Source organism: Aplidium turbinatum, chromosome 8 (genome assembly GCF_918807975.1).
Source record: "Aplidium turbinatum chromosome 8, kaAplTurb1.1, whole genome shotgun sequence".
Taxonomy (NCBI): Eukaryota; Metazoa; Chordata; class Ascidiacea; order Aplousobranchia; family Polyclinidae; genus Aplidium; species Aplidium turbinatum.
Window position 1 is genome coordinate 2413050 of NC_137479.1, and position 20130 is coordinate 2433179.

General features: G+C 39.9%; 1 protein-coding gene across 1 annotated transcript; it reads right to left on the minus strand.

Moving 5' to 3' along the window:
- Window positions 1-3328: 3328 nt before the first annotated feature.
- LOC145775977 (uncharacterized) lies at window positions 3329-13951 on the minus strand. Its single transcript, XM_082587388.1, has 4 exons — window positions 13011-13951; window positions 6735-6908; window positions 6459-6583; window positions 3329-5690 (listed from the first exon to the last, which is right to left on the minus strand). The coding sequence occupies exons 1-4, from the start codon at window positions 13200-13202 to the stop codon at window positions 5477-5479; spliced, it is 705 nt and encodes a 234-aa protein (XP_082443514.1). The 5' UTR covers window positions 13203-13951; the 3' UTR covers window positions 3329-5476.
- Window positions 13952-20130: the final 6179 nt, after the last annotated feature.

The following is a 20130-nucleotide window of genomic DNA, read 5'->3' on the forward strand; positions in this document are numbered from 1 at the left end:
TTACTTTCTAAAACTTCTCTACATAACCTGTTTCACCCTAAAGGAGGATCATCAGAAGGTCCTTATTCGTATGGAATTTTCTTGTATTTATTAAAAACGCCAAGTACCATGAATTTTGGATCAAATTAACTTGTTCGCTTTTGTTTTTATAACAATGGACAGGTTGCTGTGGCACAATGCAATAGCGTTAGCATTTATCAACATTTATCTTCCATTTATCAACGTATTCCGTTTTGGTTCCAAAAATAAAAAATTTTCCGAGGGTATACATAAGCTGAGCGCATTGCTTGTGCACACTGCACAAGCTGTGCGTAGGTTCATAGCGAATAGTTGCTACTAAAACTGATCAAAGACAAACGAAACCAAGTGAGACCAAAGCAAATTTTTATGCGAGTTTTACTCTAATTCAATCCTTTCCAGAACTACAAAATATGGATTGAAAACCGCCGAATACATGGAAACGTTTTTTGACCCTATTTTGCACCTTTAAAATAAATTATTAACATTGCAGCTGCTACAAATCTACAATGTGCAATTGTGCATGGCTGTTTGATGCATGTTAGAAAAACTTGCACGAAGTTTTTTACTTCTACCAAATTAAGCTTTTTATTAATAACTTATGTTGGCAATGAATCAACCAAGGCGAAGCATCCGAAAAGAGATCTGGTTGGCTTCCCCCAGAAGTTTTTAAAAAGTAGCCTATCTTAAAATTGCTCATTCTGGGAATACATTCAACATAAAGCAATAGTAAAACTCTGTCAAAAGATGGAGGAACATAGGTTGAAATGTTTATTTAAATTATTTCGGGAAGGCAATTAACCTCTTTGGCCCCTTCTTGATACGCCCTTGGGTATACCTTCAAAACATAGTTTTTTTAAATTAAAATGAACTTTGCATCGCTGCAACGCGGTTGTTTGGAAGCTTCACGGTCATCATGCTTTTAAATTATGCAATTTCAAGATGCGAACAAAGTTTATGTAAAGAAGAAAATAGATTACATACCTTTTTTTCTGAATTGTTGGTCATAATTTTCAATCTTTGTTTATGTTTTGATAGACATAGGGTTTCCGTAGGCTGCTGCTTAGTCTGCCTTTCTCCAAACTAGAAAAATTTTGATTCAAAGGTTATAGCAAAAAAGAAACTAACATCTTTATATTATCACTATTTGCTTTCAACTACGTCTGAACTGTGATGTCATAAACATTCTACCCATTTCTTAACTTTATAAAATGTGTTAATTGCTGAAATTATAACAAAGTTGAATTCCATTTAGCCACTGAACAATGCAGAGACCACTTAACACTGTGGACACTGTAAATCTTTTGATTTGTTACAGATTGGTCATAGGCCTACTTAGGATAGGGATAGATAGCCGCAATGGCCTTTGCTTCAGAGGCGCATGTAACATGGGGCCTTGCTGGGCTCTTGTGTGGTTGTCATTGCATTTGTTTTTGTCGTCCTTTACAGCAAATAATAATATTTCATTTGAAGTGCTGAAATTTAAAGTTAAGTTATAATTTTGATAAAGTTCGAAACGGAACCGATACCGCGGTAGTTTTGAATACACGTACCGAGAATGGGAATCGAATTACGTTTACCCACCTATGACTACAACCTAAACAATGCCAGAAACTGCAACGAATGCTACTCATCCTCTCCCTCCCTCTCTCTCATCCTGCGACAAACATTGCAGTCGCAATAATCAAGGAAAAGAAACCAACAAACTGACAGGCGACAACCACCTTTGTGTAACGATGCGTTTGTTGAACAATACACACTCATGCGTGACAAGTTGGCGGCGATAACTCCGGTGACACCCGACGCACACAATCAGAATACACGACGTACATTGAAGAGAAAGGGGGCGTAACAGATTCACTTTGTTAATCTTTAACGACGATTAGGCTACGTAACCCGGTATACGAACTTCACAGTGTAGATTTTAATGACCTGTTTCAGCCTGACATCAGGCTAAAACAGATCGTTAGAATCTACACTGTGAAGTAAGCAACGATCATGCTGCTAAAAGCGAAACTTAATCAACCGGTACACGAAGTTTATCAGGCAATCAGTTAGCCTTGAATTCCTCGTCACTCATTTACCTCATGTAACTATACTGGTACACTGCACTAGGAGTAGGGAGTCAGGGACCAAGAACAAGAGTATTACTACATTAAGTGGTAAAATAATTTAGCTCCGCCTCGTCCGCCACATTAGCTCAGTGGTTACGCGCCGGTTCAAGATCACACGGCGCTGGTTCGACTCTCGGGGTGTGCGCTTGAGCAATGCATTTCAGGACTGCTCTTCATTTAGCGGCACCTAGTGAATAGAATAATTCCCTGGCAACAAGACTTCAACAATCGGAAACTTCACTCTGCCAATCTCGGAAACCGGTCCTGCGTCAAGAGCCTCTACAAGTATGCGAAACTACCAGAAATAACCTATCAAGGCTTTGTCAGTCCGAGGATAAAGATTCAAAAACCAAACCAACCAGCTGGAAATTAACGTAGCCCTAATCTTGTTATTATTTTATTTAGAGTCAGCACGTGTAATTTTTTCGTTCAATACTGTCGTTTTAACATCATGCAACACACTCGCTTTCTTTTTGACTTTGACAGCAGTCAAGCCAAATATAGAGAGTTTGGCTCCTCGGCATTTGGTTAACTGTGAAAGATCAGCCTTTTATGCGTAACCCAGCCAGCTATGCATATTGACTAACTTGATCCTATGTCCATAGATGCTCATTTGACTTGTTTGATAATTACGAGTAAGCGATTGCCATTACTAGGCTACTTTTCTAGCAACAGTTGCAACCATCACTAACTTACATACATTATGTAATTGATTGAGTTTCGCTTTCAGCAGCATGATCGTTGCTTATTTCACAATGTGAATAATAACGACCTGTTTTAGCTTGATGCTGCGAGTTCGCTGTGGTAATAGCAAGTTGCACTGGCTTTCGGAACACAGTTCCCTAGTCGTGTGCTGTGACGAAATTCGTCAAATTCAAGATTTGGGTGATAAGCTGGAAGACAATCTTCCATTATGCCATCCCAATTCCATCATTAAATTTCTAACGCGACATTAAGACATACAAAATTTGTAAAATATGTTGAGTTAAAGTTTCCGTTTGATTACGTTGCTTAAACTAAAATAATTTGATTTTGATTCGTATTGAACCAACTTTGACGTTGCGCAGAGGGTTGTTCGCAAACGAGAAGTGAACAACATTCACAGAGAAATAATCATCCTCAATGGCAACCTAGTTTCACTTCAGTTATTTAAATGCATCGCTCTTGAATCATTCTATTTGAGTGGACACTTGAAATGATATAATCAGTCAGTCAAATTTATTTCACTATAGCTTCTCATAGCCTACCGGCACGGTACATTGTACAATAAAGTATGTAGTATAATATGAAACACATAACTTTCATCCATATGGAAGTTACACCGTGGAGGCACTGAAAAACAACATGCGGTTTTCTATGCCAAGACGCTCTCACAAAGAATAAAAAAACGTAAGCTATAGAAGATAAAGTAAGCTTTTCCGCTACAAACTCCATACACGCACTGAACAGAAATCACCGCAAAAACAAAACACACAATAGCAGCCGACCCTGCGCTCCACAAGCCGCAAAAATATGTTGACCACATATCGGGAGGCATCAAAAAACCAGTTAGTTAAGTCAGATGCCTAATGTGATGTTTCACACGAATTGACAGAACACATAAAGAGCCACTCCAACCTATTTCATCTGGCTGCTCAACAAGTATTAAAATTGCACCGAAACAAAGACACAGATATTGAAATTCCGGTTATAATTTTAAACACCAAACTGTACGTAATTCTTACAAAAATACTGCTGTTAATTTTTTAGCTTAAATTCAAGGTATAAACTCTGGGTTTAATTGCTGCGAGGGGAGCCTCTAGGTCTTGATTAACAAACAAATGAAAATATAATACATAATATCATTGACAATAATAATGTTACAAATTTATATATGGTGCCGTATGATAATTTAGAATATAGCATCGGATACACCATGCTTATGCAATAAATCAAAACATATGCACTAATATGTAACTGCAACCGGTGGGAAAGGCTCTAGTGTGGGAACTCTGGAGTTATGGGAAATATGGTATGGAGTTACTCTTCATTTTTCTTTTACTCCCAGGTCTGCTCTGGCCCGTAACAGTAGCACCTGACAGAACCCCAGCTATGGGTCAAATAGCACTATTAGGCTTGTCACCTTATTCAAAATCTGGGTGTGTGGCAGACTGTACGGAAGAAATTCATGATTGGTGTAGTTGAACAGACAAGAGGCACCAACCAGTATCATAGTTGCAGGATGTGCCTAAGAGCATGACATGACACGAAAGCTGTCATAGTCATCTTGTTGCATCTCATGCTTCACCCAATCGTTCCGACCATGTCCTGCCGATGGATTCTGAAACCTGAGACGAGAGAGTGAGGTTGGAGTCCTGAGCAGCCCTCCCTCACTTAAAACAATATCACGCGCAAGTTATGTTTCTGGATCCCATGTTCCCAACCACGTATTAAATCTTGATTCAGACTTGTTGGTCATCTTTGGAAATGAAGACGAACATTATCAACTGCAAACACCAAGCAGGCTACTGCACTGTAGGCTGAATACCGTGTGTCGGGTAATTTTAGAAGAAATATACCAATTATCAGCAGTACCGGTACTTGTGTTTTGAAATATATTTTGCTTGTCCTAAATATTTGCCCCTCACAATTTTATCTGCTTCCATCTCTTAAAACAGTTTCATTTTTGTTACGTCACTGACTGCAATACAAAAGAACTTGTCGCGCACTTTGTACTACAGCACTGTGTGTCTTTTATTTTTGTTGTATTTTTGATCCAATGTGGGAAAACTTTACTGCTGCAAATAAACACAGCTAAGTGATTTTCTAAATGTATATCACAACTTTGACGAACCCCTACAACCACCCTCTTCAGCCCTAGGGTATCGATCAAACCCAACTTAAAACCCCACTGTTCGACATTAACAATTCACTGGCATAGTTCGACACATTCCATTAAACAGGTTGGCCATCCCTGGATCATTAGCTGGGAAGGAATGAATGATAACTAGCATCTAAATAACGAAATTGACATTGAGATAAACCTACTTATTGATTGCAATATATGAGAATAAAATTCATCAGTAAATTATATTGCCTTGCTTCTGTGCAATTAGGGTCATATGACATTTCATGGCGACGTTCGTTCGATAAAAATTAGTTGAATTCATAACAAACTAGTTGATAATACAGTATGTTGTTATTAGAATACAATTAGTTAGGAATTAGTTGCTAAAAGTAGCAGATGTTAACAGATTGTATGAGACAGTGGAAAGATCGGATATTCTGAGATGAAGATAGAACGGTAGGAGACCCTACACATCCATCAACGCTCTGTACTCGCAAGATCCATCCTGCACATCTTGTTATTCAAGGTCCAGGCAAAGTAGTTGGCATGACGTATGTGGAGGCAAAGGGTCTTTCAAGGGCATCTTCCCTGTGACTTTGTCGACGTATTCTTTGTACTTGATTTCTTTCAGCATTTTGTAGCCTAACTTTGCTGCAATCGCTTGAGTAAAGGAGGATGAGGACAGGCTGGTCAGGTACCGTATCTTGTTGTCTCTTGCCACCGACTCAGCCCTTCAAAACAGAAAATGAAATTAAAAAACAAAACCTGCATCATACAAATGCGTTGATGATGGCACTGTTGATGGCAGTTCCAATGCTGTGGCAGTGAGCACTGGTGCAAACTGGTGCACAGTACTCCGCTAAAGAGTAGACAAGAGCTAGGACGGTGGTGTGCAAAGTGTCAGCTCTCTCTCCTCAGCTGGAGATTGGCAGACGCTTCAATACCGCACCGTCTGCCGACAGTTTTTTATGTAGTGACACCAAATGGTCGCGTTGCGTGAGGGATCTGTCAAATGTCACCCCCTAGGTACTGTGGTTCGGGACAGCAGGGCTAGCCATTTTCTAACTAACTGGCTAAACATTTTTTTTACTTGAGTGCTGTACAGTCAGTGGAGTTGATTGAAGAGTTCGTGGGGTGCTTTTGGCCTCTACCGGGACCTTTTTGGACGTTGAAATTTTCTCAGGAGCCCCAGAAACGAAAGCAGTATCACGCATTTACAGAGCACCATTGTTTTTTGAGAAAGGTCTTGTTTGAGTGGTCGGGCCTATTTATTGATAGCAGGCCCAAATTATTTTTTCAATGATTTAGAATAATTCCTTGTGCTTCCTGCTTAAACTCCTCGATGGCAGCGAATAACTTTTTAAAGTCATGATGCTGCTCACGTTGTTGGAAAAAGCACAAGTACAGAAACATTGTTTGGCAAAACTTGAGGTGTTGTGATGCAGCATCCTAACTAATTTAGTTATTAACACAATGCTACTAGCCTATAAGATGCTCACTTCTTTCTCAATTCCGTCATAATGCCCATTTTGAGGTAACTATCGTCAACTGCTGATATCTCCACCATCAAGGACTTGGTCTTGCCGATGTGACAATCCAAATCTTGACCAACCTCGTCGAGGAACTGCGAAAACATAAAAATGGAATTCAATGACGCAAACAGCATTGAAAGTTGTCCTGGGTAGAAATTTAAAGCTTCAAGTTGTTTGTTAATGCTTTGGCTTTGGTATGACGTTCATTTTATTCTTAGCCTCCTTGATCAAGAACAAACTAACTCTGATCATCTGCATGCATGCAGAATCATCATCCGCTCTTCCTCCTTCCAAGAAGGCAGAGTAGTCATGCTTCTCGTCTGAAGGTTCTTGTAGTGACAAAATCAACATCGAGCACAATTTATCGTCCTTCATCGCGTCGTAAGCGCCGATGGAATAGTTCTGCTTGAATGGTACCTGAAAAAAGAAGAAAAATATAGCCTAGACATTTTCTAGCAGGCCGGTCACGTTTTAAATTGGAAAGCTTTAAGAAATTAGACGAAACAAAACGCTAGTGGTGTACAGATCAACCGATACATGGATGATTCTATCCGTGCAAATCCCGCCTGCGAAGATCTTTGACCATTCAGGAAAACGAACTTCCTGGACGCGATAATTCGGCAACTCGTAGCCGTAGCCTAACATGCAACACCGAAAGCAGGAAAACCTTATAGAAGGCCTGGATCACGTCGTCGCAGTCAGTACCACATCAGATACCAAATTGATCAAGGAAATGAAAAGCTATCTTAGATTTCATGTCGCTACAAGTCCGCATAATAGTCAGATAAATGGCTATTGACATGGAAAGCAACATGCAAATGATTATAGATATTTGGTGTTGATATTTTTTACCAGCAGATGAAATTTTGCTCTGCTTATCAACGTGTTTGTTGAGTAAATAAGCCAAGTTAACCCACTGTTTTCAAATCAGTTATGGATTGCATGTCCAATAAATTGCGGCGCTGCAGAATTGTTATCGGTTCATCTTTGTAATCGCTTCAGGCATATGAACATATTGGCCATTCACAACCAATGATGTTCCTTTTGCAAATACACAAACTAAGTTATGTTCTGTATCCTTGGCTCACAGGACACAAAACCTCACAAAGCAATAAAATGAAACTTCCCTCCATAATGTCTGTGACCGGACTGGCGTCAGTGGTTCAAAGCCTCTACAGGTAGCCTATGCTCTACAGGTAGCCTATGCTCTACAGGTAGCCTATGCTCTACAGGTAGCCTATGCTCTACAGGTAGCCTATGCGAAACTTCCAAAATTATGTTTTCAAACAAACTCAGTCCGAAGGCAAAGGTTCCCACAATCGTTTCTCACCACTTCACATAACTAAGCTTGTAAATTGCCTTTTGCTTCTAGAGAACAACTTGTAGGTTATACGAGCTTCAAATTTAATTAGCCACGATAATTGTAAAGAGGTAGGCTACCAGGCCATTAAAGTGCCTCTGGTTGCCTAAGATCGCAATTAGGCAATAGGTTTTATCAGGGATACCTAGACACTAACGGGATGCGAAACTCAAAATCCGTCCGTCCAACTGAAGGGCTAACCATGTTGCCTACAATGAATTGCACTATGCGGTGTTACTACACAAGAAAATGTTTGTTTTGCACTGGCTGTTTTATTCGTCGTTTCACAAAAGTTGTATCTGTACATTATTGTCAATCTTATGTTGATGACAAAATTATTAATATTGTAAGTTATAACCAATTCATTAGGCTACATGTAGAATCCACAAAAGAAAAAAACGACCAATGGCTTATTGTTCATAAACTTGGCTACTAGGCTATATACACAAACAAAAATAATACCAATAAATATCACTGGACAATCAGATATCATAACTTCACACTGTAACCACAATCAGGCAATGACACAAATTCAAGTATTTGCAGTCTTGCGTGAACCACCACTCGTACGCTTGCGTACTGTTCAAGCCATCTTCGCGGGTTCCTCGCGCCTGGAAGCGTTCAAACGTTTTAGTTCATTTTTGGCAAAACAATTAAACGAAGTTTTTCCAATCAACACGAAATTGCAGTGGCCTTTTGAACAAGCCACATCAGCCTGCAAACCAAATGACGTCTCTGCTGCGTTTTTAACGGCTCGAATAAAAGCAGAGCGTGAGTTTGGTAGGGTGAGCATTTTCTTTTTAGTGGAAGGATTGCTGAGTACGACATCGTAATACTGAACAGCCATTGTCGTTACAGCAAAGCACAACTCTGTTGGCACTGAAGAATGTACATCAATCCCAAACTGTCATGCAAATACTGAGCAAGTTCGGGCACTGCTGTCATCGTTTGAATGTATGCCAAGAATGTTTGGTTGATCCTCTCCTTCTTTAGGAAATTTCCTTGGCATGCACATGTCATCCTTTTTTGCTACACCTTCAAAACACACAATGCAGTGAGTTAAGTGAGCATTTCACAAACAAAAAAGAAAAAATGTCATCAATAACATTGCTTTAATATGTAACCATTTATAAGAGAGTGCGACGCCTGGAAAGTAACATGTCGAACCGCTATCAGTAGCAAATGTTTCCTCGTGTAGTCTACAAGTCCTGAATTTGGCTATTAATGTGTTGGAATAGTTGCTGGTGATAGTGATTCAACCACTTGCTCATGATCTAATTTGATTGAAAAAAAAAACAGAAAATTTTCACAAGTAATGTTGTGGACAGGAAGCATAATAAACTTTAGAACAGCTTTAGGGTCGTATGCACCAATAAGATTGATCCAAATATGCTGGTTCACTGTTTTTAACTTCTTCCACTGACTTCTGTAAACTTCGCAGAAAAGCTGTTGTTGGTTGTACGAAGTCTGCTTTATATATATGTAAAATTTGCGATATCAGTATAGTGACATGACATACCCTTAAATGGTGATTTAACGGACATGATTTTCCAAATGTTCTATATGAATTTCACAAATCTTGATGTTTCCAGGAACCCAGCATTGCTTTCAGCATACAACTCCAAGGCATGCGCACTGCGCAGTTGATTCACAGAACACACCTGAAAATTATAATAGCAAAGGCCATCGTTGGCTTGCGGCTGGCAAAAATAGTCTTATTCAGTATTTTTTATTCTATGACTTTAATTTCGTACACAGTTTCCAGTAATAGTGCTAACCTAAGTTACTAGCATATTATTACTTCCTTTTATATTACTTCCTTTTATATATGTCTTTGTGATGTCATAACCGACCAATTTCAAATGCTATTTTAAAATGTTGTTGTGCTCAATGCTCATATCATCCGGACAAAACCTTTCTGCATACAAGACAGAAACTACACCAGTTGAGCACCATTTATGTGTATGCATTACAAGGCAGTGAATTCTATACTCAATTCACAGATGGGTCTCTGTGTCATTAATACCATATTATACAACTTTACTTACTTAAAGCATGTTGCCCGGTGATGTATGTGCTATGCTGCTGGGATTTAGCGATGCTTTCCTCAGTGCAAATGCAGCCTTCAGAGACTTGTGTTCCTCAAAAGCATACAAGCGTTTTATATGCTCAAAACGAGCAGTGCATTTTTCACCAAGGACGTGTCTATGATCTTCACCAACAGGAGGAAAGTGCATTCTCTTTCTATTCAGAAAATTATTGAAAATATTTTTAAAATTGTGTATGAAGTCAAATAATAGGTACAAATGCTTTTCTTTCCTTGTAGGATGCACAATGCAACTTGACAATTTGTTGTTCCCGCACATATCCATGAACATTTTTCTAAATAAAATAGTATGTACATGTACATTGTTAGTTAATTTGAACTATGTGAAGCAAGGCATTACTACGGTACCAATAAAATTACACCTTTTGTCCAATAAATTCGTATATACATTCAAACTGCATAAAAGTACACCCAACTTACACGGGTCGACGTCTTTTAGGTGCAGACAGTTAGGCGCCGGTCAAATAGGCGCGCACATGCGCAAACCATTACCCTTTAACGGCACTGGGAACTACTCTGGGTCTAGTGACAAATTAAAGCATGTCAAAAATATCATTACCCCGCTCTCATCACAACCAATTCATGCAGACATAAATACCTGTTGCAAACATGATTGTCAATGGAGACAGCAACAACAAAGAAGATTTCATCTAATGCATTCATCACTTTTTTCAAATCATTAAACGAGTCTTGAATTGTAAATTGTTCGGTTAGTTGTTAAATCATTTTCCTTTTTCAGTCTTGCAGACGCTGTAGATGTAGAAGTGGATCTTTTAGGTGGCTGTTGCTTTGTCAGATAACCAGAAAATATTCTTGGTACAGCTAACGGCTTTAGGCGAAGCTTTTTCAGTTGCAACAATTCTCTTTTTGCAACTCTTCTTTCCCGGACATCGGTAGTAAGTTACTTGTTATAAAGTCTGAATCATAAAAATGTTTTGCACAAACACTACTGGAGGAAGTGACTGCATATTGTTCTCTAGGAATAGCTTTAATCCAAGCTTGAATTGCATCTTGATTGCAAGGAAATCGAAAAAGTGACACTTTTGGTCGATTACTTTGAGATAAACGATAACCAGTATTACAATTAGGAACGCAACAGGTAAACCCCATATTGCTAAACAATTTGAATGACCTATAACATTCAAGCACAAGTACTTAGTTTCAGGTATATGCACAATGAGATATGAAAAAGACTTGGTAGCATTATATCATACATTGGCATGAGTAGAAATGATGTGTAATTGTGTATTGTTAGCCTACCTACCAGTGTTGGTGTTGGGTCTACGTCTTTTAGGCGCAGACAGTTAGGCGCCGGTCAAGTAGACGCACACACTGTGGCGTATGTATATTTAGGTGCGGAGCACTGTGGCGCCCGTTCATTTAGGTGCTATTCCTAGTAAAGTCTGCAGATTGTATCAGCTTGGCAGGTAGGGCAATGCTTTTCACACAAAATGTTATATTGAACAGAAAAATATCTTGTTTTGTTAATGCGCGTGTGGATATGAGGTGCGAGACAACGCTCTACTACTCTTGATTTTAGCTCATCTCCACAGGACATTTGCTATTCATGCTGAACACAGGTTGCAGCCAGACGGACCTTTACTTAATCTGTTATCTTTCACAATTACTTCTACTCGGATGGATTGGTCTTGTTGCGATTACGTATGAGACAACGCTCTACTCTACTACATGAATACACTTCTAATCTATAGGGCATGTGAACCCTGGTTACAAGTTGCAAGCATAATGGTGCGACTTTGCTCGTTATTCAACCTAGTCAGGGTTCTGACAGAAAACTAAGTTACTCTTCACTCAAGCTTACCACCCGCTTGAATATAGGCTACTGTACCGGTATATTTTTTACTGATGTTTAGTGTAGTTATTAATTGACTTAACTAAAAGTGAACTCAGTAATGTTCGGAAACTTGAATAATTTATTGATAAAACTTTCGCCGACGTAAACCTGGACTAACAACAAATAAATGCCAAACACGCGCATTAAAATACAATATATTTTTCTGTTCAATATAACATTTTGTGGGAAAAGCATTGCCGGCATAAGCAGCTTCACTCACGGAAGCCATGACATATTTTTTAGTTCAATATAACATTTTGTGTGAAAAGCATTGTCCTACCTGCCAAGCTGATACAATCTGCAGACTTTACTAGGAATAGCACCTAAATAAACGGGCGCCACAGTGCTCCGCACCTAAATATCCAGACGCCACAGTGTGCGCGTCTATTTGACCGGCGCCTAACTGTCTGCGCCTAAAAGACTTGCTCCCCCAGTGTTAGCCTACTAATCTCATTGGTCATTCGCTGCTTCCAGCTGATTAGTACTAAACTCAAGTATGTTTTTAATTATGAATAAACTTGGACCGTCAGTTTATAATGAAATTAACTATTTCATTGAGCAACGCACGTTAAGGGTTGCTCTCCATTCAGCGGCATCTAATGGATGGAATAGTTCCCCGGCAACAAGACTTTAACAATCGGAAACTTCACTCTGTCAATCTCGGTGACCGGGCCTGAGTCAGTGATTCAAAGCCTCTACAAGTATGCGAAACTGCCAGGATTAAGCTCTGCAAGAAGCTTTCCCAGTCCGAGGATAAAGATTCAATCAATCAACCCTTCAACATACAAACATACCGTACTGGTACCCTAAGGTCTAGAAAATGACCACTCCAGGCAATAGCAGATTGACACTTCACCCAATCAACAGAATTTTGAAAATTAAAAATCTGCTCGGTCTAGCCTATCTGACAGACTGACACTAGTCACAACTTTGTCTTCCATATCCATAACCTACCAGCTTAAACCAAACTAAAAACGAGCACACCACGATTTAGGAAATTAGGCATGCCCTTCAGTTGGACGGAATAAATGAAAAAACGGATAAGCTTCGGATCCCCTAAGTCCAATATCCCTAGTTTTATTATACAACATTATAAGTTACAAGTGACTCGGTATCGAAGAAAATTTCCAGTTTGGTGCTGCATAATTTCAAGATATATTTTGAAAGATGATGTCGCAACTTCGACTGCTCACCCACCAATGAGAGAGGCATCACGAACCGCATCACATCTTCAGGAGAATATACTTCCTTCAAAGTTGCGGTTATTGGTTCTCTATGGAGTACGCACTCCAACGTCATCCTCTTGACTTCTTCGAGGTCTTTCGGCACCAATTTCCTCCAATAAATATTTTTGCCATTTTTTTCAACTAAAATTTCATCAGTGGACATTATTTACATTTAAATGAATTAAAAAACACCTCAAAGCTACAAAACATCAATAAAATAAACGCTATTGCTTGATTGGCAACTTAGTGCATCCACAACTCTGTGTGAGGTTGTTCAACCTTGCTTCTATCGAGTATCGCATACCTTCCCATATTGGGCTCTTTCATCGAGGGCTCTTCAGTGTACGCTTTGTCAATATGTTTAAACAGCTTAGACAACCACACAACGTATATTATAGAAAGCACAGGTATAGCACCCCAAGTCACGACTTCCATTCAATGAAAGCAAAAACGGCTTTAAACCTGCAGCAAAACACAAGTGACTTTGATAATGACGTGTAATTACGTGATTCTGATGGCAGGCCAAGAATTACCATTTGTTGTTTATCAATTAATCACATACTGATGTCCATTGTCCAATCATCAGTCACATAGCCTACTGATATCCAATCATTTGCTACCAACACTGTCCGTTGGTGAATTCATTGTGTTTTTTGGTATGTGCTGAGCGTTCCCACACTGGGCAAGCATATTCTGCAACCGAATAGCATAAAGCTAAAGCAGTTGACAGTATTGTGTCAGGGAGGGCACCCCAATCAGAGTTTCCTTGTTTCTGTTAGATCTTATTTCAAGAAGGCACCTTAGCTCTTACTTTTTCGATATGGGATTTGTATGTGAGGGACCTATCTAGTTTAACACCGAGGTATGTGGGATTGGTACAGTTGGTCTGTTTGGTTCCATTCCAGGAAATGTTTAGTTGGCGTGATGGGTCCCGGAATCTAAGGAATGCGCAAACTTGGGTTTTATTGGAGTTGGCACGCAGGTGATTCTCCGTGTAGTATGTTGTCAGTCCATCCAGAGCATCGCTGAGTACTCTCTCCGTGGAAGAGAAGTGTTTGTGCTGCTTTGTTATACAATATACACAGATCGTCAGCGTATAGGAAGCTCTTTGTACCAGGATGGCTTGGTTGGTTGTTACTTAGTATAAATGTTGTACAAGATGGGGGCTAAAACATTCCCTTGTGGGCGGCAGACCATTTTTTTGCTGTCTCCATCTACTATTTTGCCACAAAAATAAGTACAGTATAGAAGCGGCCACAGCGGCGATTGCTAAGCAACGATTGTATCAGCTTAGTGAATCGAAAGTTTTCGGTGATATTGTGGATCTTCGAAATGAGGAAACGATGGTTGAAAGATGTGATTGCACCTTTTCTTTCCAGTCTTCATAGAGGTATGCATAGTCTGAATTTAGACCAGGGTTGTAACGTGCCTCAAAGCCTTTAGAGATGCTTTTTCTTGATGCTCTTCGTAGCTTACAACTTCTATGAAGTCAGAGTATTTATCTGGTGACGCATGCAACTGGGCGATGTAGAAGTCCAAATCCGAAATAAATCCCTTCAAGTTAGCTTTTTAAAAGTTACATCGTCGATGATATGGGACGTCCTTTTGAGCGACGGCTGTTTTGATTTGAAGGCACATTGGGCGATGTTGAATGCATCGGATTGGATCTAAGATATGCTTCACACAGCCCGGAGTGATCGAGTCACTTGCAAAGATGAGATCTTGGTTTGAACCTCGCATCCATCGTCCCCTGTAAAAAGAATAAGACATCTTGAGGTCATGTATGAGGTGCAGGTTGTCATATCACCAGCCCATTTTCAACAGCTTCTCCATCTTTAGAGGTGTTTCTACAGTTCCAGCTCAAGCTGTGGCTGTTGAAACAGGGCCACCGGAAGCGGGAGTAGGGGAGGCGGATGCCCCTACCCTCAACTTTTCTGTGGATGGGGGGGCAGAGGGGGCAATGGTTCCCTTTTAAGGTCATGTAAGCTACTGCACGTTTTGCAGTTTAACAATTTCTGTTATTCGCTTTTAGCCTAATTGTAATCTTTCATCATTGCCTCAAAATAACATTCACGACACAAAAGTCTGTATCATTATATCATAGCATGATGCCCTTTCGTGCCATTGTGTTTTGTATACTTATTACTTATTATATCATTACTCGATAATGAGCTGATAGATGAGCAATATCGCTATATCTTGTCTTAGAACTTTAAAAAAAATGACCTTTCAGCAACAAAAGTGCCCTTTTTCAAAATTTTACCCTCCCCCAGTCAAAAATCGCTCCGGCGCCCCTGTGTTGAAATCACCGATAAATAAGCTAGGCGTGCTGCCATTTTGCACCATCAGATCGTTTGGTATGAAGGGTTCATTTGGAGGCTTATAGACTCGAGATGGAGAGTCAGGCATCCAGTGTTATTGCTATCATCGGATGAAACTGAGTTAATGCGTGATCCAGATTTTACGTAGATAGCACTGCCATGTTTCTCATGAGGGATTTAGTTGACAAGGTCCATTCCAGGTATTCTTGGCCTGTGGTGTGTAGCACTTCGGTGGGTTTCCTGTAGGCAGAGGTCATTGCATTGGTGGTTTTTGCGAAGTTCAGCAAGGATGGTTGATTTTGCTGAAGAAAATCCTTTGATGTTAGCCGAGACCACCGTTACAGCAAGCCCTCGAAAGGGATGGCTAGGCGTTAGAGTGGGGCGATTGTCGTATGACGTGGTGAGACATCGGCGCTTCTTAACTATGGTCGTACTATTGCTTCGATATTTACGATGCGACTATTGCTTCCCGGCACTCAATTCAAATCTTCAATGACAGAGCCAAAGCCTGGATGGGACAAACAACTAAACCCGGTTTTTTTAAATAGCTTGCGTATCGAAACCAAACAAAACTCTACGTTTAAAAAGTAGTCTTGGCAACGAAGCAATACGTCATGTAGTCTTGGCAACGAAGCAATACGTCATGTTCTTCTGCATCGAATACATCTCGTAGCCTAAAACTTTTGTTCCAAACAGACTCAAATTATATCACAAGTGTCGCACTCAGTATTTCATCAGCTTGTATTTCTACCGGAACCCTGGTAACATGTCGTCGGCCTGCGTTGTGTACGTGCAGGCAAATAAATGTCGTCGCTCATCCCCGACCTGCAGTTGCGAGACGTGCATACAGCGCCACGCGTAGTGAAGTTTCCGATTGTTGAAGTCTTGTTGCCAGGGGATTATTCCATCCATTAGGTACCGCTGAATGGAGAGCAGTCCTTAGAAGCGTTGCTCAAGCGCACACCCCGAGACTCGAACCAGCGCTGTTTGATCTTGAACCTTTACCTTGAAGCTTCTTTGTTTACGAAGTCACGCGCTAACCAACTGAGCTACCTGGGCGGACAATCTTAATGTTTCTGCTTCAGCTGGAAAAGTGTGCACCAGCTTCAGTGCAGCCTACTGATTCAAACTGTGCTTTGCTTGAACCCAAAAGATCCCACTGTTTCATAAGTTTCCTCAGGTTGTGCACAAAACTTCTACATTTTCTAAGATTTGGAGTTGGAAACAGAGTTGCCAGATGTTGATAACAATATATGCAAATCTAGCAATAAAGCTTTGGCCAAACGAAAACCAAACCAGACAAATATGAATATCTGTTACATATATGACATTAAAAAGGTAACAAAAGGCTGAAAATATAACTAAACATAAAAGTCACTCTTTGTAGGCTACATTCATATAGATACGTAAGGTAGGTATTTTTCCATACATAGCCTATAGCTAAGCTACATATCCATGGATAAACTTGAAAACCAAAAAAACAAGCTGTTATTGCGCAGCAAAGTTTCGTAATTGTTGGAATATCAAAATTGATTTTGTTTTCGTGTTTGATTGGCCAAGAAGCCGCCAATTTCCATCTCCATCTCAAGAATCAAGCGACTACAAGATCTACAAAAGTCACTGCTCGGTTAAGACACCGCACCACAGATCTAAGACAAGAAATCGGAAACTACCCCTATAGCAAATCCATCACTTTTTACATTGATTTAACGTCTGCAGACGTTGAATCAATGTAAAAATGATAGATTTTACTGTCTGGGATGTATTTTACTGTCTCTGTCTGACATGTAGGTTTAACGTATGTTTGCATTATTTATTTTCGCCATGTGCAACATGTCCTCACTGTTTAATGATTTACTATTTCACTTTTTGTTGTTTGTTTGAAAAAGATTCTGGCTGCAATGCATCGTTGTCGTTGACAAAGACCAGCAACGGCTGAATCATAAAAACATCATGTTCGACTTCGGCAAATTACTAACCAGCGCTGCAAGAGTGAAAGCCAGGACCTTCGTCGCCTGACAATCGCCTAACCTTCCAAAAGTTGACAGTCAAACAAAAGAATGCAACGCTACTCATTCTGCAATGAACAGGTGTTTGCGATCGTGCCGTATTTTAAACTGATTGTCCTGCTTTGGTATCATGCACGCTATAACGTCCTCATTTTGTCGATTATGCCCTTTTCTAGACCTCCGCTATGTTTGGCATATATTGTTTTTTTTTCGTTGTGATGGTCAGAAATAAAAACAAGCTGAACTGAACTGAACAAGTGAAAAAAAAAGTAGGCTACTCAAACGCGACAACCGCCTTTTGTGTAACGATGCGTTTGTTCAACAATGCACACTCAAGCGTGACAAGTTGGCGGCGATAGCTCCGGTGACACCCGACACATATAATTCACGACCTACTTTAGGTAGCAAAACGGTCGTAACACATGCTTTTTGTTAGTTTTTGGCGACGGCTACTTGATCCGATACTATTTACTTGACAATAAGTAGATCAGTTGTCATCGCTTCGATGTGCTGTGTCTCCCACCACAAAGTTTCCACATGTTTATGAAATACGTACCTTCATGAGATGTAGCACAATTGCAACTTTCCAACTTAAATTGGGCATCAAGGTAAATTACGTACCAGCCTAAATTGGCTCAAAACAATCATGCTTTCCGATTTCAAAAGTTAATTTGGATCATCAAATTATAGAAAAAGGTTTCATACAGAAAACGTTCTCAACCATAGATTCATGTCGTATACAATGTAACCTCAACTGTAACCTCAATCATGTTGCATAGAATCTAAGTCATCGCAAAACTATAATATAGGCCTAGCTACCAAAGATTGAAATGACTTATGCTGTAATTGCAAACAAGTAACCAAAACGAAAAGCAACAAATTCAAATTGTTTGCCATTTAGTGTTCAGAGAAGCTCACACGTTTTTCACAAAAATGTCACCTTTGCTTTTAAGTTTGTATCAGGGACATTTGACAACACGACATCATCAGAATACACGATATACCTAGATTCTAGGAAAAACAATTCAAAGTATGACGTACATTATTATCAGTGTCAGAAAAACTGACGTAACAAAACCAATTGCTACCTTAGGTTTTTAGCCGCAGCAATCGACAGATGCAGACTTAATTAAATACAAAACAAACTCAATTAGACCTAGGCTATAGCCTAACAGGGTGAACAGAAAGTCCTTGGACCAACTTATAAACGATTTATTAATAGAAAATAAATAAAATCTTATCAAAAAGGTATCACAATAAGAGCTTACAATACTACGAATAAATTTCTTTATTTTCAATGTGGTCGCCCTTCACTTGGATAACTCTCTCAATTGTTTGTCGGGCGTTTTCGGCAGAGGCAGGTGGCTCATCCTGGGTATTTTGGCCCATTCCCGCAGGAGTGATTGCTTCAGAGCATCAGCACTTGGGTGACCAACGTAACAGGTCTTTGCCTCCAATAACAACCACACACAAAAGTCCATGGGATTAAAATCAGGCGATGAGGGAGCTCACATTTTCTTCCTTCAGAATCTTGGAAGTTGAAGTGAGCACCAGTCCTGAGTCTTTCTTGAGGTGTGGGCTGGTGCACCATCTTGTTGGAATGTGAAGAGCTGATCTTTGAAGTGTTTCTTCGTTTCTTCAAGGGCTGGAACCAAAATATCGTTGATGTAGTGACCTTGAAAATCAGAGGAGACTTCTAAGTTTTGGAGATGGCGCACCATGGGAAAAAACTGTTTTTGACGGCGGTAAACTCTTCTCACAGAATCTTTAATATCTGCTGAAGACGGATTATTACGTTTGATTCTTAAGGCTTCCATGATCTAAGATTAAGATCATAGAAGCCAAATTCTTTCCAGATCATGGATCCCCAAATTCTTTCCAGATCTGCTACTGCATTGTCGGCGTATTCACTATTTTTAAAATCTGAGAGTAGTTTACTCTTTGCTGAAACGACAAATGTGAATTTTAACTCACGTTTTCTTGTCCTACTTTTAAGAGCCATCACTAAACATAGGGGCCCACTATTTGATTTTGGGGGAGGAGATGATGCTCACATAGCCCTGTGTATGACCTTTGAATGCACAAAATATTTATGTTCGCCAAGCTACATGACACGAGCGTTACGTTTATTGGCACGTTACGCTTACGCGTTTGTCATCATTTCCGCCTTCTAAGATTTGGTGGCTGAGATGAAATACAAAATATAAATTTCTGATTTATTTCGTTGAAGAATGTGGTAAAGTAAACTTATAAAAGGTTTCAAATGGTCCAGTAACGTATGAAATAGAATTTGGGCTCACCATGGTATGTTACAGTGGCGTATTTAGAAAGTTTCTTAGGGGGGGGCCAACATATTGTGTCAGTCAGCCGCGTAGCGGCTGACTCGGCGGCTGGAGGCCAATGGGGGTCTCGGAGTAGTACACACGGGGTACCGGTAGTCTCAACGGTAGTAGCCTACACAGAAAGTTCAAATTTGGTGAAAATGGATGGCTGTTAATTGGTTTAAATTTTTTCTACTTGGGTTACAATTAGACTTCTTTGACCCTTTTAATAGGGGGGGTATACCAAAATGTCATATGATGCGTCAAAACTGGGGGAGGAGGTTAAATGAAACCGTCAAAATACTGTCAGGTAGGGGGGAAGGAGTCCAAAATCAAGAGCGAATCCGCAGAAGTAAGTTACTTTTCCAATCAATGAACCAACAAAAGATATCAAACACTTCAGAACATAAACAATAAGTTAGATCTTCCGACCTCGAATA